Below are 26,892 nucleotides of genomic sequence, written 5' to 3'. Positions count from 1 at the left end.
GTGGAATGGGTCCCTGACCATGCCCATGGACATACAGAGAGCACCCACCACCCCGGTGTTGTATCATCTCCCTCATACCCATGCCTCTGCATCGCCAGATCTTCATGAAGTATGGACGGCAGCGGTGGAAGCTGCGGGGGCGCATTGAGGTGAACAGCAAGCAGGTGTGGGACAGCGAGGAGATGGTTTTCTTGCCCCTCGTCACTGAGTTCCTCTCCATCAAGGTACAGTGCAGAAGGAGGCAGGGATGGTGTGGACCAGCTACCACTCTGCATCCTGGCAGGGCTTCCCTCCAGGACCTCACCTAAATTTCGCCCTCGTTGGGGTGGGAGGAGGCTGTCTGGTGGTGGTGGCATCCTGGCACACAGCATGGATGCAAACAGCATGGATAAGATGAAGCCCATGGCTTCATCTCCTCCTCTCCTCCCTCTCCTTCTCCAGGTGACGGAGCTAAAGAGCCTGGCCAACCATGTTGTGGTGGGCAACGTGTCCTGTGAGACCAAGGACCTCTTTGCGGCTCTACCCCAGGTAGTGGCTGTGGATATCAATGACTTGGGCACCCTCAAACTCAGCCTGGAGGTGACCTGGAAGTGAGTATCTCAGCAGGCATTGCTGGTAGCACATGGCAGGGCTGGGGATGCCCAGCGTGGCGTGGCAAGAGGTGGCCTGCCCTGGGCTCTCTCCCATCCCAAAACTGGGCTGCAGTTATGGAAAACCAGAACTGGACTGGATGGGGTCCTGGTGTCCTGCTTGCTGCAGAGCAGGGTCGAGACCCCCCCAGGCTGGCACACACCTCTCACCTCCCTGCTCTCCTCCCCAGCCCCTTTGACAAGGATGACCAGCCCTCAGCAGCCAGTACTGTCAACAAGGCCTCCACAGTGAACAAGAGGTTCTCCACCTACAACCAGAGCCCGCCTGACACGCCGTCCCTGCGGGAACAGGCTTTCTATGTAAGTATGACGCCAATCAGGGCTGCTCAGGAGAGGTGGCCTGTGGAGGGGTCTGCACAAGGATGTGCCCAGGCTACGTCCCAGAGGATGGCACGGCTCAGGCACAGGGGTGGGCAGCTTCTCTCCAGCCATCCAACCACGGCTCCCCGGTACTGCCGCCTGCTCCTCCCGCACTCACAGCTCCTCTTCTTTCTGCCCAAGAGCCCGGGGCGGGCGGCCAACAAGCATGGTTGGTCCTTGCTGGACATCTTTCGGGAGACACTCTTCGAGAAGCTGTCTCAGAGCTGCTCCTGCGGCGACGTCTCCTCGGCCGAGCTCAGGAGATGGCCGCAGCAGGGCCGCGTAAGTGTGAGGGCTGGAGCCGGCCAGTAGCTTAGCCCAGCGGTGTGGCCGTCCTGCAGTAGCCGTAGCCGCTCCTTGTCTCCTACTCACTAGCCCTTGCTGATGCCCAGAGGCCTGATCCTGCCAGGCTGGGGTCTGGCTGGCCCTGGGAATACAGTCCCCAAGCTAGGGGAGCCTGGGCTGCACGAGCTGGCCCCGCTCCTCTGTCGGCATGCCCTTGTGCGAGAGCTGGGCACTAGTGAGTAGAAGGTTCATCCATGTCCCTGCGCTGGTGGTGTTGGTGTGCTGTGCCATGGCATTGGCATGGTCCTGGTGTGGTGGTGCTGGTGTGATGGTGCTGGCGTGGTGCTGGTGTGATGGCGCTGGTGTGGCGGTGCTGGCGTGGCACTGGCATGATGCTGTCATGGTGCTGGTGTGACACCAACATGGCGTTGGTGTGGCACTGGTTCAGTGTTGGTGAACCACTGGCACGATGTTGGTGTGATGGCCGGTGCTGCCCCTCCATGAGCTGGTGCTGGAGCTGTTGCCGTCCTTGCAGCACGGTGGGTGGTGACCTCAGCTCCACATGTCACACCCTGCCATGGCTCACTGGAGCTGCCCGCCGTGCTGGGGAGCCACTGGCACCCCAGGGCTCCGGGGTGTGTGTGGCCAGGCCTGGGCAGCTGGACTCCCCACGTGGGGAGTGGGGTGAGATGCAGGGCTGGAAGAGGCAGCCATGGTCTGCCAGGTCCTCGCTGCCCAACCTGCTGTGCTGGCAGAGTCAGGGCGGTACGGCAGCCTGTGCCGGTGATCACCACGGCCTCGGTGCCCTCCTGCTCGGCCGGATCCTGCCCCCGGTTGAAGGGAAGGCAGCCAGATGAGCAGGGGCGGCAGGAGGGTCTTGTCTGACACCATTTTCCCCCTCCCCAGAACATGCTGCGGCGCCAGGAGGAGCTGGAGAACGGCACGGCCTGGTCCATCTCCTCCGAGTCCTCGGATGACTCCTCCAGTCCCCAGCTGTCTGGCAGCGCCCGCCATGCTGCGCACAAGCCTATCGTGCAGCCCGAGGTGCAGGCCTCCGCCCCCGCCATCGAGATCTCCTTCTCCCAGCAGCCGGAGGAGGCCAGGGCTGGGCACAGGGCTGGCGGCGTTGGCGTCCCCCCCGCCGGCAGCCAGCCGGAGGAGCCGGGCAGCTGTAAGAAGGAGACGGTGGCCAACGGGCACGTGCCCTACTCCCGGACTCTGAGCCACATCAGCGAGGCCAGCGTGGATGCCACGATGGAGGCCAAGGCTGTGGAGAGCCCCTGGGAGCCTGCGCCCAGCCCGGAGGAGGACACAGGGACGGGGGAGCAGGACGTGGACCCCCTCCCTGGCGCCTCGGTGGCAGCTGCCATGGCCGGGCAGGACAGGGGTGCTGAGGCCAAGCCCCGCGCCTCTGTGGCGTGGGCCGTCACCTGTGAGGTGGAGGCTGGTGGGGCCGAGCCAACGCGGAGCCGGGCGCCAGCACAGGGCGGCTGCGGCACCGGGGACCCCGCAGTGCTGGCACAAGCCTCCGCGGAGGAGAGGCCCATCCCCGCCCCGCCGCTGCCTGCCGACATCCCCGAGGTGCCGCGGGACAAGGCGGTGGATTCGGGTCTGGAGGAGGCCATTGGCCTCCTGGGCTCAGCCCTGGATGACTACCGGGGGCAGTTCCCAGAGCTGCAGCCCCTTGAACGGGAGCTCAAGCGCCTGGAGGAGATGCTGCTGGTGAGGGGCTGCCAGCAGAGCCTGGGGGTGAGGGGGACGGCAGCGTCCCTGCTGGCAGTGCCCAGGGACAATGGGGATGGGGCCATCCCTGATGGCAGTGCCTGGGGACAAGGGGGATGGGGCCATCCCTGATGGCAGTGCCTGGGGACAAGGGGGATGGGGCCATCCCTGATGGCAGTGCCTGGGGACAAGGGGGATGGGGCCATCCCTGATGGCAGTGCCTGGGGATGCAGGTGGCAGGGCTGTCTTGGCTGGCAAGCCAGGATCCAACCCCGCCATGCCTTCCTCTGCAGCAGAAGCAGGGCATCTTCCTCAGCCGGGCCTCCAGCATCAGCCTGACAGTGGAGCATGCGCTGGAGAGCTTCAGCTTCCTCAACACCTCCGACATGGAGGACTCGGAGGGCTCTGAGGAGGAGCCTCTCCAAGACGAAAGGTGCACAACAGGGCTCATGGGATGGGGCGTGGGGCAGGATGCGGCCCTGGGGCAGTTGGGATGGGGGATGCCCAGCTCTGCCAGGGTGCCCAAGCACATTTAGACTGGCCCATCACAGCTCAGGGCAGGTCTAGGTCAAGAAGCAGCAGGATCTGGCCCTTCTGGTGGCACAATCCTACCCCACATCTCTCCATGGGGGCAGGGCTGGGAGGCTGCCCCCGTGCCCTGTGCACCTGGGACATGCTCCTTCACCCAGCCCTGATGCTGTGATACTGTAGGTCCTACAGAAACTCTGCCCAGCATTGCACCTATGGGGGGGGAAGGGCTGGGTCCAGGTTTCCCATGCTGACCCACTGCCTCGGTCTTTCCCTGGCTTGCAGGAGGGCTGGCAGACCCCGGCGCAGCAGCAGGGCCACCAGCGCTGGCGAGACGGGGCCAGATGACACCGGCATGTGCAGCGGCTCTGAGGCCAGCACCGACCCCATGACCACCGGCAACGAGTTCCTGGATAAGGCCCTGGTGCTTCACCTCAACAACTGCAACCGCCTGCTGCTGGTGAGGACGGGCCAGGGCACCATGGCAGGAGACATCCTGGGGAGTGAAGCCCTGGGGTGGGCTGTGGGTCCCCCCTCGAGGGGTATGTTGCTGCAGCATGGAGGCTGTGGTATGGGCGATGAGCTCTGTCCCTGAGGTTCCCTGGTTTGGCCGTGCCTTGCAGAAGCTGGGCACCTTCGGTCCCCTGCGATGCCGGGAGATGTATGCCCTGGACAGGCTGATGCGGGAGGCGCAGGTGCTGGAGATCGTGTGCCAGCTGACGGAGGAGCGAGCGGGAGCAGCCAGCTCTGCTGCCGAAGGTAAAGACACACGGCTGAGGGGACCGTCTGTGCCGCCTCGGGGGCTGCACGGGGCCCAGTCTCCCCTCGTGGCCATGGCTGGGCAGTGAGGGGCCGTGCCAGCTGGAGGGCAGGAGTCACCTGCCCACTGCTGTGGCCCAGGGAAGCTTGACAACACCTGTCCCCGCAGTGGTGCAGTTCTCGACACGGAAGGAGGGCGTGCTGCCCCTTTGGGACCGCTGCGTGGAGGTGCCCAATGTCTACACCTGCCCCGTGGAGCGGTTCCTGCAGGTGTTCAGCGCCCAGTATGCAGCACCCATCAGCGAGCGGCACCCTGGCCTGGCTGATGCCGGTGAGCGGGTGCCCAGGGGTGTTCAGGGAGAGAGTTGCCAGCCCCACTCAGTGACCATGAGTGGGTGCCTATGGGTGCCAGGAGCCCTGCAGAGGGGTGACCACGGCTGCTGCACACCCTGACCTGTCCCTTTCCCTCAGTGTGTGTGAAGCTGGTGGAGGATGTGATGAATCGGCGGCTGCCCCGGCGGCCTGGCAGTGCCCAGGGTGAGCAGATCACCATCTTCCAGTACTGGAGCCATTTTGAGTCGCTCGGCATCCTGGTACTCGACATCTACATGATGGAGCTGGCAGAGGAAGGTGAGTGCCCTCCCATTCTCCCTAGACCCTGGCATGGGGTGCTGGAGCATCACTGTAGGGGATCACCCTGCAGCACCACCATGACTGCCCTGGGGCAACGCCCAGAGGCTCAGCCATCCCTGGGGTGGGCAAGTAGGTCTGATCTGGTGCACAGCCCACTCCCACACTGCCTTCCTGAGCACCCTGAGTCCTTGCTGTAGGTTCCCAGCACCTTGGCTTGGGTACCATGTGTTGGCACCCTGCGTGGGGCTACCTCTGCCTGGCATGGGTGCAGGGTGCCCAGGGATGGGTTCCCTGTGGTGGCAGGGGCGTGCAGGCAGTGCCGCTGGGCTCCCCACACCTCAGCTCAGCCGGTGGTTCCCTGCAGCACTGCTGGCACAGAACCTCAACTCAGATGACCAGGACGTGGTGCTGCGTGCCCTGAAGCGTGTGCCCGAGGGCCGCCTGAAGAAGGAGGGACTGAAGGCCCTGAGCCTGCTCCTCGTTGAGGGCAACAGCAAGGTGGTGAGCGCCGTGTCGGCCCAGCTCCGCAGCCTGGCAGAAAACCCCCGCTTCCGCCAACGGGTACGTGCCAGGCAAGCCAGGGATGAGGTGGGCTGGTGCCACAGCCCCCAGGGTGCTGCCCCCTGGCTCTGCCACGGGTGGTGGCACTGACCCCCCCATCTCCCCCAGGCCCTCGTGTGCTACCTGGAGCAGCTGGAGGATGAGGAGGTGCAGACGCGTGTGGCAGGGTGTGCGGCGCTGGGCTGCCTGAAGGTGAGAGGGACGCGGGGAGGAGGCAGCAGAGCTGCATCTTCCGGAGGAAAAGGAATCACATGTGGCTGGTGACTCCGGACACACCTGCACAGTCTCCCACTCCCAGGAGAGAGGGACTGGGGTTGCCCCAAATGTGCCAGCAAAGCAGGCAGGGGCAGGGCAGGAAGGGAAATGGGGAGGGAAGGGACAGGACGAGGGACTTTCTTGCACCATGGGGCTGCAGTGCTCTGTGTTGTCTTCCCCTCCGGGCTGTGTTCCTGCTGCCAGCCCTACCAGCCACACTCAGCCCCTTGTCCCTTCTCCTGCAGGCCAAGGAGAGCATTGAGCAGCTGGTTTACCTGTGCCAAACCGACAAGGAGCCTGTGCGGGAGGCAGCCAAGCAGAGCCTGATGCTGTGCGGTGAGTGTCCCGCTGCTCCTCTCTGCTCCCTCCCCACCCACGGCATCCCGAGTGGCATCTCCTGGTGCCAGCAGCGCCCGCGGGAGAAGAGGGTCCCGGCCTGGCCCCTGCCTACCCCACGCACTCTGGCTCATGGTGCCCCAAGCTCTGCCAGGCAAGAGCAAGCTGGCAGTGGGCAGTGAGGGCCAGGTGTCCTGTGGCCACAGAGCACTAAGCCTGGTTGTTATTTATTATTTGCTAGATGGCACTGAGAGAACCATCTGAGTGGGTTTCTAGGCCTCCAGATCGTGGCAGCTGCTGCACAGGTTGGGACACGTGAGCCGTCCTCGTCCCCTGTCCCCACTCCTGCCGCTTTGCTCACGAATGTCTCCGTCTTAGAGCCTGTCAGCCATGTCACGTTTCGGAGTCTGTGTGTCTTGGTTGTTCATAGACCCCATCCCCGTGGCATCCCAGCACATGTAGATGCCTTGTGTCCCATGTCCCAGCAGATTGTCCGTGTCACCATCTCTTGCTGGGGATGGCCACTGCGGGCAGATTCGCGTGTGGGGGTGCCGGGTCAAGATCCCAGAGCCAGCTTGTAGCATAGATGTGTGCATCTCTGTGTGTGCCCGGGGGTCCTGGGGAAGCCCTCGGGATCCCTGTGCCAGTGCATGCAGATGTGTGACGCTGGAGCTGGCACAGCCCCAAGCCCTGGCCCCTTGGCCCCAAGCTAGGCTCTCCACAAGACAGCACTCCTGCAGCCCAAATGCGAGTGATCCCTGCCCCGCGTGGGCATGGGTACGGCAGGCAGCTGAAGAACAGGATTTGCAACATCTGAATCAGGAGCTCTGGGGGCTTTTTTAGCTGGATCCTGGCTGGGACCTGCCCAAGGGTGTGCTAAGGAGGACAAGAGAGGTCTCCACTCTGTGGCCATAGCACACCAGCTGAGATCTGCCAGGCATTAGCCACGTTTCCCCAGAAAGGCTGGGGAAGGTGGCTGGGGATGGGTAGGGGACAGAGCTTCTGCAGTTCAGTTCACTGACCACGGCATGTACTTGCAGGGGAAGATGGTAAATCAGCTCACCGGCGGCTGGAGGAGACCCTGGACAGCCTCCCGAGGATCTTTGCACCAGCCAGCATGGCCAGTACAGCTTTCTGAGATGCCACGCAAACCCACCTGCCATCCCTTGAGGGCAAAGGCACCGCTGGGCTGCCCGGGGCTTGCACAGACTGGGGCCAGCCGGGACCCAGCAGCTCCCGCTCTCGGCAGCACACCGCAGTATTATCCCCGCTGGCAGCTCACCACGGCTGCACACTGCCTTATGGAGCACCGCTTCCCCTGCTACTGACCACTGGCCCCACGGGGTGCCATGTACACACCCCTCGGCAGGGGGGGCTCGCTGCACATCCCACCCTCTGATGGCTATTTAAAATACACGGGGAGCCCACCCTTCCTGCCCCCCTCGTCGGCTACAGCTGCTGGGACCAGAGCGGCAGGGAGATGTACTGGATTTCTCTGCCTCCTCTTGCCTTCCTCTTGCTTGAGGGCACGTGCCCTGTCCTGGAAGGACCTGCACTTTGGAAACCACGCCGTTTCGTTCCAGGAGTTGCCTGGGCCGTGGGGACTGCTGCCCTTTGCCACCTGGAGTCCCCAGGACTTAAATAAAATGAAATATAAGATATTAATATATTCTGCTGGCGTTTCTTCTTTCCAGCTCCACGTGCTCCTGTCCCTCCCCAGCTGTGGCTGTAGGGAGTGTAGTGAGATGTGGCCCCAGCCCAGAGCCTTTCCTGGTCTGTTGGGAAGCGCCGTGGAGGGCAGGGGCAGGAGGAGCAACAGAGGGACGGACAGACGGACGGACAGAAGCTGCCACCTTTTTTTGTTTGTTTTATTTTATTTTTTATTTACAGATTTTTGCAGAAAAACAAAAGCAAAAAATTCTTTTCTATAATGTCTCTATAAATCTATATATAATGTAATTACAGAGAATGACTAATTTTGATTTTAAACCAGCAATAAAACCAAACCTTTAATGAATGCCAGTGTCACTGTGCGGGTGTTTCTTTGGCCCTGCTGCCCAGGGGCAGGCGGTCAACATAGCAGGCTGGAGGGTGGGGGGTGGGGGTTCACAGGGCATCATTGTGATTTCTGGCATTGTCTGGGTGCAGCCCTGCCCCATGTCTCAGCCACCAGCAAGCTCGAGCCTGAGCCAGCATGTGGGGCTGCTGGGTGCCTTTTGCGGCCAGGTGTGCAGGAGAGCAGGTACCTGTCACCTAGCACAGGGCACAGAAGTCTTGGGCCTCCTGGCTTGGCACAACCGGGGCAGAGACGATTGCCCTGGCCGTGTGTGGCACTGCCCGGTCCCACAGCATGCCTCACTGTCCCACCTTCCAGGGATGCTGTTGCTGGAGGGAGTTAAATGCCATTTCTAATGTTGTCTTTATAAATGTGTGGAGGAATGCTTCTGGACTGAAGGACAAAGCTGGGCTCAGCTGGGTGTTTCTCAGGTGCTTGGAAAGCTGAGGATCAATACTACTCCCATGGTGGCCTTTGGTTTCACCAAAAGGCGAGCAGGTCTCTCCTTTTCAGCAGTGGAAGGAGTTTCCAACTTCCCTGAGCTTTGCAAGAGTTGCTGAGATGTTACCAGACTTTGGCTGCTGGGTATGGGAAGCATCACCCAAGGTGGCACAAGGTGGCTACACGGTGGGAGCGCCCAGCTCAGGAAGCCACTGAAACCAGGGCTGCCCCGGGAACAGCGACAGCGTTGCACGCTGTCGCTGTTCCCGGGGCAGCCCTGGTTTCTACCGTCTTCTGTACCTGTGGTGGGAACACACCATGGCACCCAACCGCAAGCAGGGGTCCAGGGAGCCGGGGACAGAGCTCACCCAGCTGAACAGGTTTTTCAAACCCATTCCCATAAAGATTTGGCACCTCTTGGTGCGGGTCTCATCACTGAGCCACAACAGATCAAAGACTCACAGAATAGGTGAGGTGGGAAGGGACCTTTGGAAATGCTTATCCATTCCCCGATGCTCAGAGCAGGGTCATCTAGAGCTCAGGACCACATCTGGTTGGGTTTTGAGTACCTCCAAGGATGGAGATGCCAAAACCTCTCCGGCCAATCTGTGCCAGTGCTTGACCATCCTCACAGAAAAAACTTTTCTGAAGTTTAACTTGAATCCCTGTACTTCAGTTTCAGTTTGGTGCTTGGTCTTTCACTGGGCACCGCTCAGGACCATCTGCCTCCATCTTCTTTACCCCCCGCCAGGTATTAATAGACACGGATAAGAATCCCCCCCAGCCTTCATTTTTCCAAGCTAAACAGTCCCAGCTCTCTCAGCCTCTTCTTATATGACAGCTGCTCCAATCCCTTAATCATCTTAGTGGCCCTTATGGTCCTGGGAGGGGAGTAGGTTAGAGCAGCAAAGATGCCCCAAAAGGCAGCAGAGGCAGGGACTGCCACAGCACTGTCCTGTGGTGCTGCCAGCCACCCGTGCCGGAGCAGGCAGCAATTGCATAGGCACCACCAGCGCTGGCAGAGCTGGGGCTTTATGGCCTCCTGGCCAAGCAGTATCTGTCCATCAGTGCTTCCCGGGGTTTCTAAGCAAGTCCCAGCAGGTTACAGCCTCCATGTCCTTTTTCCTCACTGGAGCAGAGCTTTTTGGTCTGGCTCAGGCAGAATGCCATGCATGGCATAGCATGTCACGGTGCATGGGGAGTCCCAGATGGGACACTGCCTTAGCGTAACCACTTTTGGATTCAGTTTTATTTGCAGATGGGATTGCGGGAAGGGGCTAACCAAGGGACACTTTGCTGCATCCCTGCTCGCTTAGCCTTCCTCCACCTGCTTTGAGGGTTGGACAAGCCCCAGGAGGGACACAGTGTTTCTCCCGAAGCACTGCATCACACCGTCAGCTGTCGGCAGCAAGAGATGTGGGATGTGGGTCCCAGCTAGCACATACAACTGTGGACAAGAGCACCTGAGAGGTGGGAAGTGGCCCAGACATCTTAGATGTTTGTTTTGGTTTCTTTCCCCCCCCTGAATAAATCCTGGAAGTAAAACCAGCCCAGTGCCCCAGTGGCCAAAGCCACGAATTCAATTCACTCAACTATGTGGGTGTTCTCCTTACCCTGCCGAAACCTAGCCCCATCCCTGCAGCACAATACCACCTTCCAAGATAAGCTACACCTTGGCTGTAGAGAGATCAGAGCAGGAAAGCAGCCTTCTGTCAGGGCAGGCAGGGAGCTGCAGGTCAGGACAAAATGACTCTGCTCTTGGAACTGCAAGGAATAATCTCATTACTTATGTGGCTTTAAGAACATTTGAGGAAAAAACCCCAAACAGATTAATTTAGGAATCTACTGCCCAGCCCCTTGCTCTGAATGGGTCTATGCCAGCATCGCCAAGGACCTCTGCCCCACAGACACTGCCAGGTCACCCGGAATATCGGGATTGCCATGTTAACTGGAATAAACTTAGAAAAAAAAAAAAGTCTTGTTTTTTGGACAGCACTCACTTAAAACATTCACTGCAGTTTGCATCCTGCTTGGGTTTTTTTATTTGAGGGCTGGGGTGGAGTAGGACAACCATCACAAGACCCAGCTGTTTGAAAGGAGGCAGGGGACTCAACTTTTCCCTCTGGGACTTAACATCTCCTCCAGCCCTTGCGCAGGAACCGCACCGCTTCATGGAGTGAACTCCCTGGGAGCCGCTCTCACAGCACACAGGGACGGACACAGCACCACAGAGCACGTTTTGCGGCAGCGTGTTTGCTAATTCAAAGGAGACAGTGTGCCAGCACCACATTTGTCAGCCAAATCTGTGTCAGCGCTTAAAACATCTCCCTCTCATATGGACGTGCTTGTGCTCAGCAGCACCGACGACTGTTGCAGCTACTTGCTTTTCTTGTAGGAGCTGCAGCCCGTGGGAGGGTGTCTGTGTCACGGTTACATTACCCATGTGCTCTGGCTTTGGAATGATGTTCCTTTTCCCCCATTTACTGCTGTTTTCCTTTTAATTAAAGAGGTGCATATAGATTCTGGAGCACTTTGCAGTATCGTTTTTTACCTGCTGGTCTCAGGGTAGTGTCCTGAGGAGCCCCTGCAGATCATCAGCACAAAATAACTGATCAGCCAACGTACCCTCCTCTTGGACGGCATCGGAGCTGGTCGAGCTGCGCACGGTATGGGTTGTGGTCCTCACCAAAAGCACCCACCAGCCAGAATGACCCCAAGCAGACACTGCCACTTTGGAGTGCCACAAGCTCTGATCAGCCCTTGTGTAAGATATTACTTAAATCTTGATGCCAAGTCATTTTTAGGGGGTTGTAGTTTGGCAGTCTCCAAACTCTGAGCAGCCTCAGAGTTGGACCTCTCACCTTATCCCAGGCTTGCATGAAACCATGTTTCCAAGGCATTCACTAGGGCACTTAGAAATTATTCGAACAGCTAAGTGGTCTGTGTTGAACCACAGCAAGGCAACAACCTCCTCATGATCATTGACGTGTTCCTCGCAGGGCTGTCAGGCACATACATACAGGCTTGATCTCCAAGGACCACTCCTAGGGTAACAGCTGGGGCCTCATTTCATACAGAGACCAAAGTGTGCTCCAGGCAGTCTCCAGAACTTAATTTAATGCTGGCTCTCAAACTCAACTACTGTCTTCCTTAGAGCTGAGTGAGGAGAGGGGTGGTGACTCCTGAGGGCTTGTACAGCGTGAGGGTGGTGGAAGCACGGAGCTAGGAAGAGCAGGGAACAAGAGGGGTGAGCTCACCCGGGGCCTCGGCAAGGCGGTCAGGAGCTCCACAGCTTCAGTTCTTGCCGTTCTACTCATGGGCAAGGTGTCTCTGGGAAAGGCCTCGCTCAGGCAACTTTTCTAGAAGGAGCATCTGCCTCTGGGTGTCTAATTTGGACAGGCTTGGAGGCTGCTTTTCAGGAGCACCCACAATCAGGACTGAAGCTGGGGGCTTGAATCCTCTGCAAATCAGCTCAAAAGCGCCTCCAAGTGAGAAACACAAGATCAATAGGTCAGACCCCGAGCACATGCTGGTAGATGGTCTGGGACACTTCTGGCAGAAGTCCAGGAATAGGTGTTTGCCAGAACAACTTCTGTTTCCTAAGCAGCAACATTCCTACTACAAAAGACAAGCAACCATTTGTCATAGGATGGCTACAAACAAAAGGCAGAGGGATCATTAGCACTCAATTACTCCCAGCCCTGGGTGAGTATTTAAAGGAGCATAAGAAGCAATTTTATGTATAGCCAGTGCTCCTCTCCATTTTGATTCATGCCTGAACGAATTTTTGAGCTTAAAGCAGGATTCGTGGCTACACATGAAAGATACGCCACTCTCCCAAAAATTACAGCATGGGAACTGATGGCTTGACAGCTTAGAATAAATGTAAATGATTTTTTAAAAATTCACACTACAGAATCTCACTTCCCCAGAAATGTTCTTAGCAGACTCTTCGTGCCGTATTGACTTAATTTCCTTTTACACCAACCTGTCTAGTGGATGAAGGGAAGGCAATGGATGTGGGTTTTTTTGGATTTTAACAAAGATTCTGATAGTCCAAGAGGAGTTGGACTCGAAGATCCTCATGGGTTCCTTCCAGCTCAGGATATCCTATTTCTATGATTCAAATTTCTCATGCAGTGAAGACCCCAGAGGTCATGGTTGTGGGCTACACCCTGTCACCTCTCATAATTAATGGTCACTTTTTGCCATTGCTTTGTAACTAATTTTTTTCTCCTTCAGCCAAGGCTGAAGAAACAGAGCTACATCCTCATGACTCAACACAGCTCGTCCCCTCTGGCCGCTTGGTAAGCTACAGTTCCCCCGCTGTAACGAATTAATGGACTCAGCCTGGTGTCATAATCCTCAGAAGGGAACTTGGTCTCGGTTGTCGACAGCCCCAGAAAGAGTATTGGTGCTCACAACGCAGCCCACAGCACTGCCACCAGTGCCCTGCTTCTTTGCAAGGACTGGGAGAGCTTAGGCAGGAGAAACCGGTGAAGCAGGGTCAGGAGCTGATCTTCTCACTCACCACCACCTCTCAGCGCAACTCCCTCCTCACAGAGCAGCAGCCTGGCAGACCCTTCTCCACGACACAGCTTAACAAGACATAAGCATTATTCAGACTAGGATTTAAGGCACAGTTTACACATGTTAATGTATGCTATGTTTGTCTGATGGTGCTGTCGCTTGCTAAGCAGGTTGGGATAAAGCCTAGGCTGTCGAACAGCTTTTACTCTGCCCTGCAGTGACATCTCAAGAGGCAAAAATTTGGGGCAAGATTTTAGTATCAGTTTCAACTGTGACAGCTTTATAACTCTTTAGTCCTACTCACAGAGGTTTGGGTTGAGGTTCCTTGACTTTTAGTCTTCCCTCTGAATTCCTGGCCTTATTGTCCTCCAGGGATTGGTAGGTGAGTAAAAGGAGCCAAAAACGCAGCTTCCTTCCAATGCATCTTGGTTTTGAACTATTAATATTTTAACCCATTACTCTAGCTCCATTTCACCTGTTTTTATGGTAAGAAAATACAAAGAGGATGCAGCGTGAGCTCATAGAATTCTCCCCTCCTCTCAGCTTGCCTGTTAATCAGCTACAGGTCTGCAACAACACTACTAGAGATGAGCAAATATGTTAAGCCCAGAAGATTCAGCAACACAGGAAACTGCAGAAAATGAAAGACAGGCGAGCCCCCGTGCTTTCTCATATAAATTCACGCATCTCACTATGGATGCCATCGCTGTTTCCACCTTTTGGGGATGGAGGGAGAAAGTTGTGGACAGGAAACGGTGTGGCATCTAACTCCTGATGGGCAGGACCCAACCTTGTTAACTTCCCTAGAAGCTCCCTACTAAACACCTGGCACCACATTCACCATTCTTGCAGTGCTGAAGCAAACTTGAGCAGCATGTCCCAGTTATGAGCTTGCCAAGCCCAAGGTCCTTTAAAACCACCAGGCAAATACCACCTCATTCCAGTAACTTGTTGGTATTTGTCAAATTGCCCTACAACTTTCCTAGTGATTAATTCACGACAGTATTGACTCCACTTCCAGCTTAAGAAAAGCTTCGGTCTTTCAACCAGTGAACACCTCCTCAGCATGGCCTTCTCCTCCTCACAAGCTCCTTCCCCTGGAGCTGAGGCACAGCCTCCTGCTCTGGTGGGTGTGAAAGTTTTGCTTAGGTGAAAGGGGGAAGTTTTAGATTTGTGAAGCTTAGGAGAGGCGTGCAGAGCCACGGGTGGGGGTGTTTGAGGGTGCCTGGGGCTCGGGGTGCCAGTGACAGGGCAACATTCCCTCAGAGCCCAGGCGGCTGGGGCACCAGGCGCTGGGGAGGCAGAGCGGCGGCAGCCCCGCGGGGTTCCCGACGCGCCCGCCGGCCCAGCCTGGATCTCTCCCAGGCGGTGCCGCCACCGGGCTGCCTCCCACGCCGGGAGAGCCAGCGGCAGGGCCCGGGCAGGCTCCCCTGAGAGACGCGGCGCTGCTACCGCCGCCGCCGCCGCCCGCCCGCCCTCCCTCCACAACGCGTGACGCATCGACGCACGCACAGGCACGCGCCAGCTGACGCCGCGGCCCCGCGTTTGAAGTTGGCGCGCGATTCGCGCCCCCGTCCCTCCCACCCCGCCCGCCGCTCCCAGCCTGCCCCGCGCGGCCGCTTCCCCGCGCGCCGTCCCTCCCTCCTCCCTCACCCCTCCCCGCTCCGGCCGGCGGCCGCGGCAGCCGCGCTGGCGCAGGCGCACTCCGCCCGCCCGCCGCCATTTTGTGTCCGAAGCGACTGTGGAGCGATTAAACCGCGAGCTGGTGCTGGGCGCTAGCGGCGGCCGCGGCGGGGCGTGCGGGGCGCGGCGGCTCCGCGGGGCCCGTGGGCGGCGCGGGGCGGCGGCGGGGCCCGGCGGTCGGAGCGAGCTCGGCGGGGTTGCGGGCGCAGGTAAGCGGTGGCGGGGGGTTTGCAGTCGCTTTCTCCGGCCTCTAGGTGTCACGATGGGGCTCCGGTTCGGCTGGGGCCCCGCAGCGGCCGCCGCCGGGGAAGCAGGGGGCTTTGTCTCCCTCTATCGTCCCCAGCGCGGCCGGCGCCTGCCTGCCACCGCCGCCATTCCCCACAGCGCGGCGCTGGGCTGCGGGCCCGCCCGGGCCTTTCCTTCCCGCCGTCCCCACCCGGCCGGGCCGCCGCCGAGCCGCCGGCCCCGACTCCATTTTCTTTCCTTTGTCTCCTCCGCCGCGCCACCGGGGCTGATTACCGCCCCCTCCCCGCCACGCGAGCTCGCCGGGCCGCCCCCCCCCCCGCTTCCCTTCCCCTCCCGTCCCTTCCTCCTCCCCTCCCCCGTCTTCCCCGCCCCGCCGAGCCGGGCCGGGCCCGCTCCCCACCCGCCCCGGCGCCGCCGCCACTTCCCCCACCCCCCCGCCCCCCCCTCCCCTTCCCCCCGCCGTCTTCGCGCGAACCTCTGCGGGGCTCGCCCCGGTTCCCTCCGCCCGCTGCCCGTGGCCTCCCTCGGGTGTCCGGCCGGCTCCTGACCGCAGGGCGGTGGCGGCGGCGGCGGCTGCGTGTCCCGCTCCTGCCGGCCGCCGCCTCGCTGCGCTGGCGTGTGCTGCGGAGTGAGAGGCGCTGCGAGGCGCAGAGCGGGACTCGAGCTCCCTCTGCAAGGCAGGCTGAGCAGCGCCATGCAGCACCGGGACGCGGGCACGGCTGGGGGGCGCCCGCTCTCGCCGCGCTGCCCGGCCGCCACCCCCCCCCCCCCCCCCCGGCCTCCGCTCCCCTCTCCGTTCCCGGACAGCGGCTGCCGCCCCCCCCCCCCCCCCCCCCCCCCCAACCTCCGCGTCGCGCCCGGGCCCAGGACCCCCGTGGGGCTTCAAGGCCGCCGCGGCGTGGTCGGGAGCAGGCGGGAGTAAGGGCGCAGCTGGGTTGCCACCGTCCCTGCGACAAGTTGTGTCACTTGCTTTGACTTGGCCCGGGCTGCGGGCCTCCCGAGGCACGCTTCGGGGCGGCCACCCTTCGCAGCCGGGCTCTTGCTTAGGGATGGAGCCCGACAGCCCATCACAAAACGCAGTTTTATTCCCCCTCTTGCATGGGTTTGTTCTGCGAAGGTGGGGGGGGGAGCACAAAACCCGATTCTTTTTGTGATGTAGAAGAGGAAATCGCACATGCTCTGTGTCCAAACAGTTTGCTTTTTGTTCTCTACATCAACTTTAAATCTCTTCCATAAATGTATTTATATGGTGTCAGATTTGGCCTTGCCTTAGCTTTGTGAAATGACTTTGATACAGTCGTTTTGTCATGTTGTAGGCATCCTTTTCTGTTCAGTGTAATCCTTAGGACTTGCCTGCTGGTGAGAATGAGCTTGCTTTCCTGTTTGTGACTTCCTATTTTTTACCCAGTCTTCTCCCCCCCCCCCCCCCCCCCCCCCCCCAATAAATGCATGGCTGTTCCTCACCTCCTGCCAGTTATTGAATTCTGGTAATAAACTCCAGAGGTGTTATTAGAAGCATCTGAAATACTGTTTACCACTTCCAGTATATGTGTTTTTTGTTTCGGTGCAAGAAGCGTGCAAATATTTTCTCAAGTTCTCCAGTTTATTCTGCTTCTGCAGAGCCTGTTGAATTTGCAGGAGTCCGTTGGGTATAAGAAATAGCTCCATACTGTATTCAAGCTGTTGTTCTTACTTAAGCTTAAAATGTACCTAACATTTTACTTTAGTGCGGATGGCATCATTAGAATTGAAGGAAGGAGCAGTTTTAGCATAAAGGCAAAGTAATGCTTTCTTTTTTTAGGTTGGTAGATTTTTTTACTTCCATTTTGCTTTTCTTCTGGATGTATAGGGCTAGCTCAATTTTAATGTCCTCTCTACTTATACTATACATGAGCAAGGTTATTAGGATGCACAGAATGGCTTCATTAACACTCTTGAAACTTTGTGGGATATTTTTGAGCAGTAATGCCCAAGAAAAAGGTGTGAAACTTGAGTTCCTAGAGCCTCAAGTGGCCCTGCAACTGAAATAATACAGCGAGTCTCGTTCAGTTCGGACAGAGCTTGGGAAACCGTCACTACAGTGTTAAGTTTGCTGGCAACTCGTGGCTGCAGCACTATTGAGGGAAAGAGCTATTTCAAGAACTGCTTTTCATATTAGCAGGCTGTATCTTGAATGTGAACTGTAGCTAATTTGTGTGTATCGTTACTAGCTCTTGTGGCTGCAGGTTGATACCTGCCTGATGCGGTACCATTGCTGTTGTCTTGAAAATGCCAGAAGCTGACCTGTGTTATTCTTGTGTTTATTCAGCATTTACCTGAAAAATCCAATGATATGTGATTACTAACTTGCTTAGGAATTTCTATATAGAGCCTACTCCGGAACTTAATTTCTTCTCTTCCCCCTAGTACTTCATGTCCAAGAACTCCTGCTTTTCTAATGAAGATTTTTGGAAGTCAGGTGTGTGTTTATTATTAGGCTTATCTGCTCTCTGAGAAGAGCCAGCCAGCTTATTCCTTGCCCTTATCCCTCACACTTTGGCAGATTCTTCACCACTTTTAACAGCAAGCTGTGTTGAGCTCTGACCTCTGGATAGGTCTTCCTGCTTTGTCTGAACAGATTTTTGTACCTTAGCTGTTTCAGATATATATATATATATATAGACTATATTTGCATAAAACCTCCTTGATTCACCCATCCTGGCAGCTCTTGCTTCTCTTATCCCTTCTTTACCAGAGAGGGAATACTTGAGGGAGTAATAGAGCATTAGGATCACAAATGCTGCTTCCTCCTTTGCTTGTACGTGCTCTAGAAATACATGTAATAAGGAACAGTCACCGCTGCTACCTGCACACCTGAAGGCACACACTGACTGAACTGCTAGACTTCAGCTTCCACACTGAAGCTGAGAGAAACCAAAGCTTTGACTCAGTGGTTGTTTTGTTTGTGTTAACTTACTGAACTGTACTGATTTGTTTGCTTAACTTTAAACCTCTGTTCATCCATTTGGCTCTAGTTCAGATGCCCAGTTCAGTCTTTGTTGGACTAAACCTTGAAATTTCAATACAGTATCAAGCTCTACTGCTCTGCAATGCTACATGGTCTTACTGATGCACAGAGATCCAGGAAATTTTGGGGTTTTGTTCAAAGGTTATATTTATTTACCGCTGATAAAAATGGTTTAGAACATGGCTTTTGTTTTTTCAGATTTTTTTTCTGAAACTTAGAAAGAATCTTTGTCCTGTCCTGACTGTAACGGAAGATGCTGCTTTTTTTTGTACTGAAGGATATTTGAATTTCACTTAAAACACCCTGTTCTGCTGCTCCTCCCACTTCTCTCCAATAATCCATCATTCTTCAGGAATTGAAGTTATGGTTATTCTTGACATAATTAATATGAAAAGTAAATAGTAGCTGCTCAGCTGAGTGATCTCAGTATTTTCTGATTGACAAAAATAACCTTGAAGAGTAGAATAAACATGGGGTGGGTAGGGAGTTTTATGATTCAGGTCATGTTAACATTCAGGTAACTACACTGAACAGCTTGGTTTTGGTGTCTAATATAAATCAAAGCTAAAGTAGTTTCCCTTATTTAGTATTATAAAAACTTGGAAACTATCAAGTCTTAATATCTTTCCAGTGTGGTTCTTAACAGATGAAAGTACAGAAGTAGTAGAGAGGCAGCTCTCAGAACAATGCAGTTAACATGCATTACCTAGGGGAGATCTGTTATAGAATGGAGTCCTGAAGAATTATTCTTTAACTATCCCTACAGATGAAGTTGTGAGTCATAAGATGTTTACAGTTGCATTTCTTATGTAAAGGTTTGTTTTTAGAGACATTTCACTTCCAGCCCTCCCACTTTTTGCTGTCAGCTACCTGAGGATTTCAGTGTGCTGCATGGAGTTGATGTTAAGAGGTGAGGCCAGGTATATTTAAAAGCACAAGAAGGGCAGTGATCAGTTAGGATATGCTGACCAGCTAACACAGGGGAGGGCTACTGTACTGGTAGCAGTGCAGCAAGCTGTACTACAGAGTATTTTCTTTACGCCCCGTAGTTCAGGTAGTATGCCCAAATACATACTGTTTTGTCAGTCAGCTATCAGCATCGTCTTATTTTTCTGCCATAGCAACAAACTCATGACGTTTCTAAAGCTTCATGGCTTTCACTGTAAAGCTTCACTCAAATGTAAAGAGACTGTGAACTAAGTTCAGCTTATATGAAAATCTTGTTTTACCTCTCTTCTTTTTTTCCCTAGAATCTAAAAATTTCTGTTGACATCATTGAAATTGTCAAATTCTAACAAAACAGAAGCCAAATCACAGATTGTTTGGAATGTGAAATATACCTTTGTATTAATACGCATCATGATTAGAAGCTTGTATGTGTCTCAAACATCAGCAGGTAAAGTAGCTATCTGTAAAGTAGAGGAGAAAGTAGCTTGGTCCAATTATATAAAGAATATTACTTGCCTTAATTGGGATGTCAAAGTAATCCTTACTCCCTCTTTCAGGTATTTAGAATTAGGTTGCTGTTCTGAAAGCTGCTGAAATTCCTCTGTTGTGTTTTCTTTTTTTAAAAAAAAAACAAACAACAAAAAACCAAAAAAATCCCAAACACAAGACAAAACATAAAACAAAAAAAACCTGCCCAGACACCCCACCACCAAAGTACATTGGGAGGTGAGAGGGGTGTTTGCCTTGGCCAGTGTATTTTTTTCCACTTTTAACACTGGAATATCCCTAGCTATAGTATTGGAAGGAATATTATGTAGTGGAACACTGGGGAAATTCCAGGAGGTCAGAGAAGTGCTGATGTATCAGTATTAAAAGGAGATGGAGTGGATGAACATGGCAGCTAGTAATGTGCTGTGCAGAGACACCTGAGCTACCTTGTGTATTTGACTAGCACTGCATGATGTTAATACATACATAGTTTACATTATTACCAGCTCTCCCGCTTACTCTTAGTGCAGAATTTAGTTAGGAGAGAAAAGTATGTAATTAATCCTAGTAAATAAGGCTTTAAGGAAAAAAGAGCATGTTAAATTTGTTGTTTGACTTTGTTAAAGGTATCTCTCTTGATGTTAAGGAATATAAAAATTAGTATTGAATATCAGTAAATGCCATTTAGTTCAGGATAGTTCAAGAATAGTCCGGGGGTGTATGAGACTGAATAGTTTCCATGGATGTTCAGCAAAAACTGGTAATTGCTTGTCATAATTTGTTTGCATTACTGATTTTGTTGGTGCAAAATGTCTGTTGATTTAAAACTTCTGCATGATAAAACTGTGGGTCATGGAAAGGCAAATAGCACTTATGCAACCATCATGATTGTCAGGTGAAGTAGATTCATTCAGATGTGTGTGCTAAGGCTGCTGTATGTAAAGCTATACACCTGGGAACAAGGCAATTCAGCTGAATTTAAACCAAGGCACATGGTAACCTAGAAAGGAGTGCCTGAACTGCATTTTGGAATCATAGTGGATAAACAGCTTAAACATGAGTTTCCAAGGTGATGCTGTGACAAGGTAATGTAGTTCTCAAATGCATTAATGGAATGCATAGAGATACATTCTTGCCTGTGTGGGGTGGGTTGAAGTAGTTATCAAAATACTATGTATGGTTCTGATATCAGCACTAAAAAGCAAACAAAAAAATTACTGTCTGCAAGGGGGATTAATCTCCAATTTGGTGGAGAGCTAAGAAGCGCAGTAAAGCATTAAGAGTTTACTGTGCAGCTTCTTGGCAAAACTGAGAGGTGACTTGATTAGAGTCCTCAGTATCTCCTTGGCAAGATAATACTGGCTAGTAGTGAGCTTTTTTTAATCTTGCTGATAAACACAACAAGAATTTGTAGCCAGGTATGTTCCAATTAAAAGACTAAGTTTTTCACAGTGAAGGTGATTAACCATTGGATTATGATAAGAATAGCAGTCATGTATTTCTTAATTTCTTAACACCTTTGAATCAAGATTGTGGAAAAAATTCTGAAAATTGCTTCAGCCAGCTGCAAGGTACTGGACTTTTGTTTCATATACATTTAGAGAACTGTAATTCATAAGAGGTCAGACTTGGTGATCAAGTGGTAGGTCATCATGCTAAAGAAAAAAGATGGGGAGCAGCTCCTCTTCTCTTTCACCAGCTTCCCTCTTTTTGAACAGAGATAGGTTTAGGACTTTTCCTTATAAATCTAGAACATGATCAAGCCAGTAGAATGTTCTGAACAGGAGAAAGTAAGCAGATATTGATATATATTGGAGGTGCGTCAAAATAGTGTCCCATATATTTAATCCAAACTCATGACTGAAAAATCCTTATCTGTGGTTATAGTACTAGTGAGCTCTTGGTAGGATACATGTTACTACTTTGCTGCCAGGGCACACTGCTGGCTCGTTTTCAGCTTGCTGTCTACCAAGTAGCCCTAGGACCTTGTCAGCAATGCTGCTGTCCAGCCAGTCCCAAGTCTGTATCACTAAAGGAGTTCTTCCTTCCCAGTTCATAGCATGGAAGATGCTCAGTGAGGGTGAAGCAGGGTGATTTTTATTGAATCCACTTCAGAAAATACAGCTTTGTAAAATTATTTATTTTATGTGTTATATAAAATTATTTATTGCATCATATTTTATATATTGCATTTATATGTATTGTGTGAAATTATTTTGTATGCACTGATGCTTGTTTTAAAGTGGGTGCTGAATAAAATACTGAATTAATCAGGAATGAAACTAGGAAGAGTAAACCTGTGGAAGAACGAATAAACAAGACAATAATTTTGATCTATGATAATGCATCACGTGTGGAGATTTGACGCAAGTGTTTGACACTTTCCGAGCTCTCCAGATTGTTACAGTGAGTAGCCTCATGGTGGACTAAGCATCTCGAGGTGGAGATAGCTGAAAGCTAAAAGTACTTTTCATGTATTACATATGTTAAAGGTGGGAAGGGGGAAATGTAAGCTTGAGAACTATCTCGGCTACAGAGCTAACTTGCATACAATCTACATGCTCCTCTGGATGGTAATTTCAACAGAAGCATCTGGTGCTCGAGTTTGGCAGTTCTGGTTTCTCCTGGCTGTTTGTAAGGCGGCAAATAGGGTAGCTCTGCTGCTACCACTTGTGTTCTTTGCAGAAATTCAGTCTGTGTCCAGTCTGATTGCTATTCTGTGGTGTGGTTCCTAGCGCTTGCACAAGGCCAACTCTTTAGGTAGATGCAGTGAGTTTTGTGGTGAGCCTGTACCTTGTAGGAGGAAGAAGTGGGGAAAATACACCACAATTGATGGAAAACCTGTTTTGGTAAGAGACTGTGGAGACACTGTAGGTGTGGAAAGGTATCAGCAGGTCCAAAGGCTAAGATTCCTAATCCCATGCTGGGGTGTTGGGATGAGGGTGATAAACCACAGATATGACTGATTGCTCTCCCCACACAGTGTTTCCTGCTTGATCTTTTGGAGACAGACTGCTGGACTAAATGGACACTGATCTGTCCTTGCAGGGCATTTTTTTTTTTTTAACGTTCATGTTGGAGAAGGGGATTTTTTTTTTTCCTTTTTTCCCCAACCTATTGGTAAAAGCTGTACAAGTGAATTTACAGCTCTTGCTATGTTGGGAATAACGCCAAAGGATTTAGGGAAGTAAAAGTCATGGCTTCTTTGGAAAATTAAGTTGGCTTGCGTTGGGCTGTTGTGACCCCATCTCCTTTCACTCGTGTGCTGGATATTGCATCACCAGGCGATGAGTTGGTCAGCTGAATTTGCTTCCTGTGTGTGTCCATCCGTTCCACCCCCTGCCAAAAAAAAAAAAAAAAAGAGGTGGGGGGCAACTAGATGTAAGTGGATGTGGAAGAACTGCAGCTCTGATTTTGTTTTAAGCCTTTGTGGTACCATGTCCCAAAATATTTTGGGGTAAGTAGAGGCTTTTTGAAGATGTAGCTGAGACCACAAGTAGCAATGGCAGCATTTGGATATTTGTAAACATTTTTTACTCTTTTGAAATAGAGCAGTAAACTTTGCTGTATGTTTAAAATCACTGTCAGGGGAGTTGAATTCTCCCATTGTTCAGTGATGAAAGAGACATCGTTGCTCTGGACTAGCTCCTGGAAGAGCTTTTCACTGCTGTAGAACCCATAGTGATTTTTGGCCAATTACTTCAGCTTCTTGTGTAGTTTCTCTGTCTTTGTGTATTAGATTTGCAAAGCTGTTGCCTTGAAACTGCCTCTAACATCCAGAGATTTAAAATGAAAGCAGGAAATGCTACTGAATTAAAAATGCCCCTGTTTTGGGTTGTATGTACTTGATGTAAGTGTAACAATACTACGTTTTAAAACAGTAGCTTTCTCCTATGTGCTAAACTGTTTGCAGTGGAGATGCAATATAAACTTTAGTTTTGCTTTCTCAGTATGTGCTGCAAAAGAGCCCTGTAGAGGCACTTCAGGAGTTTTCAGGTTACAGGTTGAAAAAAATCAAATTTTTGAAGGCTAGTAGTTTCAGTCAAAGCTTATCAGATTATTAAAACCTTTTTTCTTTTCTTTTCTTTTTGGAGGATTGAAGAAGTTAGTGTTATCCAGCATTCCTGCTGACTATATAACTTACTGCCACTTCTGATCTTTGAAGAGAGATTTATCGCTTCCTGTGGCAATACTGAATACTGAAAAGGTACTCATTGATTACTTGATCCTTGCCTACCTTCCATATTAATGCACTCCTCTCCTTCCTGCTCAGGAATGACTACTGTTGACTCCTACCTACTCTGAGCTACTAGAGCATTATATGAGCCCAGCGTAGTTTATACTTGGCTCCTGTAGTGTGTGTGGAAATAGTTTTGTCCTGTTGAAGCAGCTGCATCCTCTCCCTGTTCTACCAGCGTTTTGACCTACATGAAGAAGAATTTGGCAGCTTCCATGACAGTATGATGGAGCAGACTATCAAATATTCAGATGTCTGACTTGCCTGACATGACATCTGTAATGTTTTTGGAGACATCTGCTTCAAGGGGCTTGTGCAAACAAATCCTTAGGGATGTTTTTTCCACCTCCACCAAATTCAAAGAGCATTGAGTGTTTGTCCTGCTCTGTTATCAGTCCAGTTCTCCCTGGTTAGAAGTACTTGATCCAGTGCAGTTGTTGGTCGGTATGATGTGTCACCATTTGCTCTTGTCCCAGAGCTGCCTCTTCAAACAGGCTGTCGCGTGCTGGGAGCCAGGGAGCCTTTTCAACCACCTTCTGCACTCAAGATATAACCTCTTGTTAAGATTCTGGAGAAAAGAGCACACAGTAGTCCTTATTTCTTCAAAGACACATTTTTCTTTTTTATTAGTTTAGATTTACTCCCTGTGGGCCTGGGTTTTCTCCTGCAAATGAAAAAAAGTAGTGAGGTCCCTTGGTAGTACTGCTTCCACCTTTTCTATCTGAAGTTCATATAGGAGCGTTTTCTGATGTTGGTCTTTGTACAGCCCTTCTTTGACTTCATATCACATGTGGTTTCGTGTTTCCTAAACAATGATACGCTAAGCCTGTGCTCTTCTAATGCTCTTCTTTTAAATACTAGGCGGCTTTGTATATTCACTGCTCTGAAAGTGCAGGTCACTAGTAGATTGCCAAGAATGACTGTACTTCTGCACATTAACAAAAGAACTGGTCAGTGTTTGAGATCTTGCAAAAGCGTTCCAGGTCATCTAGAACTTGTGTGGAAGCTAATGCTGAGACCCCTAAATCTCTCTGTCCTAAGAGCATTGTAGTTATAACTGTATAGATGAAAAAACCTTCACTGTTTTGTGTTTGAAGTTTAATTATATCCTTCATTTTATATAGTGCAAAGAATGGTAAAATAATTTGGGTTGGAAGGGACTTCTTATGGTACCCTGGTTCAACCCTTGGCTCAATGCAGGGCCAGCTTTGAAGTTAGATGAGGTTGTTTAGGGCTATATTTAGCAAATACTTTCAATAGCTGAAAGATCAGAGTTTCCTCAACATCTCTGAGCAACCTGCTCTAATGTTTGACCACTATTCTTGCTGCAGCTTGCCTGTTGCATCTTGTCTTTTTACTGTGTACCTCCAAGAGTGTGGTTTCATCTTCTCTTTGCTCTCCCCTTAGGTAGTTGAAGGTAGCAGCAAGATCTCCCCGTAGCCGCCTCACAGCTGACTCTGTCAGCCTGCTCTTGTAGGTCTTGTGCTCTAGCCACCTCGCTGTTTTGGCAGCCCTCTAATGGGCTCTTTCCCATGTATGTCAGTGTACTAAGCTCAAAAATGGACTTGTGGAGCACTTAAATTTCCAGCTTATCCATGTTTTCCTTCAAGCTTATGAAATCTTGCTCATATGTCAAAGATCTGATTGGAATGTAAATCATGCAAGGTATTTTATGCCAGAAAATACGCTGGATACTATAAGAGATGTAGGCTGTCTTTCTAGTAGAGGAGGTTAGGAGTGGCTTTCCTTCCCTCTGGGACATTCAATTAAGTGTGCTCTATTGAAGAGTCCTGGTGTGTTTTGTCCAGTGATGAAACTTCTGAGATGATACATTTTCACATGGGAGGTGTTCGCTTTGTATCAAGTGTCTTCTGAATGGAGAAGTCCTTCAGTCTTAAGGCTCTTCTGTGTTAATTTACAATTTTTTAAGTTTTAGAAAATGGTAGTCTTCTCCAGGTTACAAGTCAGGAATAAAAACTTAGCTACCAACAGTAACTGGTTTATATGCTTACCACCACTGTGCGCAAGCTTTCACCAGCACAGAACCTGGCAAGGATGCAGCTAGCATCAGCAGTCTTAATGTGCCCTTAGCAGTGGTGCACACCCCACGTATCCTCTGAGCCTCCCCTTTTCTGGTCAGTGAATGTATATAGCATATGTGATTTTTACAGAGTAAGTGTTAAATAAAGAGATCAATTCTAAATGCTTTTTTAAAAGCTCACTGTCACTGAGCATCCACAGCTCCTACAAACTTCTTATCAGTAGTGCTCTTTGAAGCTGATAAAAAAATTAAAAACATACTTGCCAAGGAAAAAATGCAGCCAGAATCCAGATTTGAGTGCCTTGTACTAAATAAATGACAGAACAACTTGGGTGAAAAGTACTTGAATTCAAAGGGCGTACAACTAGTGTGAAATTCAACACTGCTTGGCCTGCATCACTGAGTGCAGCAGGAATATGTGCCTCGCTTGAGAATTACTCCTGTGGAGTTGCTTGCTGTTCCCAGGGTTTTTAGCATGTATGCACACAGAGGACTGAAAAGGATTACAGATGAGAAATAATGTGCTGTCTTGTAAATATTTTAGTTCTCTAAATGTGAATATTTTAAGCTCTTAATTGATAAGAGTAACGAAGCTAGCTTTGCAACTCTTCAACGAGCTGAGGCTGTTCTTCCTCAGGGTAACAAGGTTAGAATTGTGTTAGAGCTGATTTTGTTACTTTATTGATAGTGTTACTTGCTGCATTGACAGTATGTAACGGGTTATACTTGCTCTAATTTACACTCCTTTAACAATAAAAGCTGCTTTGCTCTTGTGACTTGGTATTCCACAGCACAGGAGAAGGCGGCCATCTGAAGTAGGCATAACCAGCTCTAAAATGTCACATTGCACTCTTAATTTGACATGAGGCATACAGAGTTTTAGGCTGTAAGAACTGTAAATGCTAAAGAGTTTGAGAAGAGGTCGAGAGAGGAGTTTGTAAAATGAGTTTATTCTTCCTGGTGAAAAGTATTAAAGCCGATTAAAATACTCTTGGTTTTGTTTAAGGCTTTTTTGACAAGTGAAGGGGTCCTCAAGTAATTCTCAGTGCTATTCTTCTTAGAGGTGTGGGACTACACATTTTCTGTTAAACAAGCATTAAACATTCAAACGGTGCTCTTTTTTTT

The 26,892-nt window shown here is 51.7% G+C and overlaps 2 protein-coding genes and 1 long non-coding RNA gene across 22 annotated transcripts in view; 2 read left to right on the top strand and 1 right to left on the bottom strand.

Annotated features, from left to right (window-relative positions):
- The window catches only part of RIPOR1 (RHO family interacting cell polarization regulator 1), a 34,541-nt gene extending 26,435 nt beyond the window's left edge, over nt 1–8,106 (top strand). For 9 of the 12 annotated variants that reach the window (XM_041126021.1, XM_041126017.1, XM_030024969.2 and 6 more), the window contains 14 exons: nt 99–224; nt 442–590; nt 821–950; nt 1,152–1,292; nt 2,202–3,017; nt 3,311–3,450; nt 3,831–4,005; nt 4,169–4,304; nt 4,474–4,635; nt 4,776–4,934; nt 5,302–5,498; nt 5,607–5,690; nt 5,999–6,089; nt 7,130–8,106. In XM_041126021.1, the coding sequence (XP_040981955.1) occupies nt 99–224; nt 442–590; nt 821–950; nt 1,152–1,292; nt 2,202–3,017; nt 3,311–3,450; nt 3,831–4,005; nt 4,169–4,304; nt 4,474–4,635; nt 4,776–4,934; nt 5,302–5,498; nt 5,607–5,690; nt 5,999–6,089; nt 7,130–7,227 (2,604 nt within the window). In that variant the 3' untranslated portion in view covers nt 7,228–8,106. Of the gene's footprint in view, nt 1–98; nt 225–441; nt 591–820; nt 951–1,151; nt 1,293–2,201; nt 3,018–3,310; nt 3,451–3,830; nt 4,006–4,168; nt 4,305–4,473; nt 4,636–4,775; nt 4,935–5,301; nt 5,499–5,606; nt 5,691–5,998; nt 6,090–6,330; nt 6,395–7,129 lie in introns of all 12 variants that reach the window. The other 3 variants (XM_041126020.1, XM_030024972.2, XM_041126018.1) reach the window with 2 other exon arrangements.
- A 1,997-nt stretch (nt 8,107–10,103) lies between these two features.
- On the bottom strand, nt 10,104–15,860 carry LOC121233537. Its single transcript, XR_005933180.1, has 2 exons — nt 15,521–15,860; nt 10,104–10,350 (listed from the first exon to the last, which is right to left on the bottom strand). It is a non-coding gene; the product is annotated as an uncharacterized LOC121233537 (long non-coding RNA).
- CTCF (CCCTC-binding factor) overlaps nt 14,947–26,892 on the top strand; it is a 37,781-nt gene continuing 25,835 nt past the window's right edge. For 2 of the 9 annotated variants that reach the window (XM_030024987.2, XM_030024990.2), the window contains exons 1-3: nt 14,971–15,008; nt 19,303–19,448; nt 23,584–23,696. The gene's annotated coding sequence lies outside the window, so the exon portion shown is untranslated. Of the gene's footprint in view, nt 15,009–19,302; nt 19,449–23,583; nt 23,697–26,892 lie in introns of all 9 variants that reach the window. The other 7 variants (XM_030024993.2, XM_030024988.2, XM_030024998.2 and 4 more) reach the window with 5 other exon arrangements.

The sequence above is a fragment of the Aquila chrysaetos genome, chromosome 9 (assembly GCF_900496995.4).
Source record: "Aquila chrysaetos chrysaetos chromosome 9, bAquChr1.4, whole genome shotgun sequence".
NCBI classification, from domain to species: domain Eukaryota; kingdom Metazoa; phylum Chordata; class Aves; order Accipitriformes; family Accipitridae; genus Aquila; species Aquila chrysaetos.
This window is presented reverse-complemented; position numbering and strand designations above follow the sequence as displayed.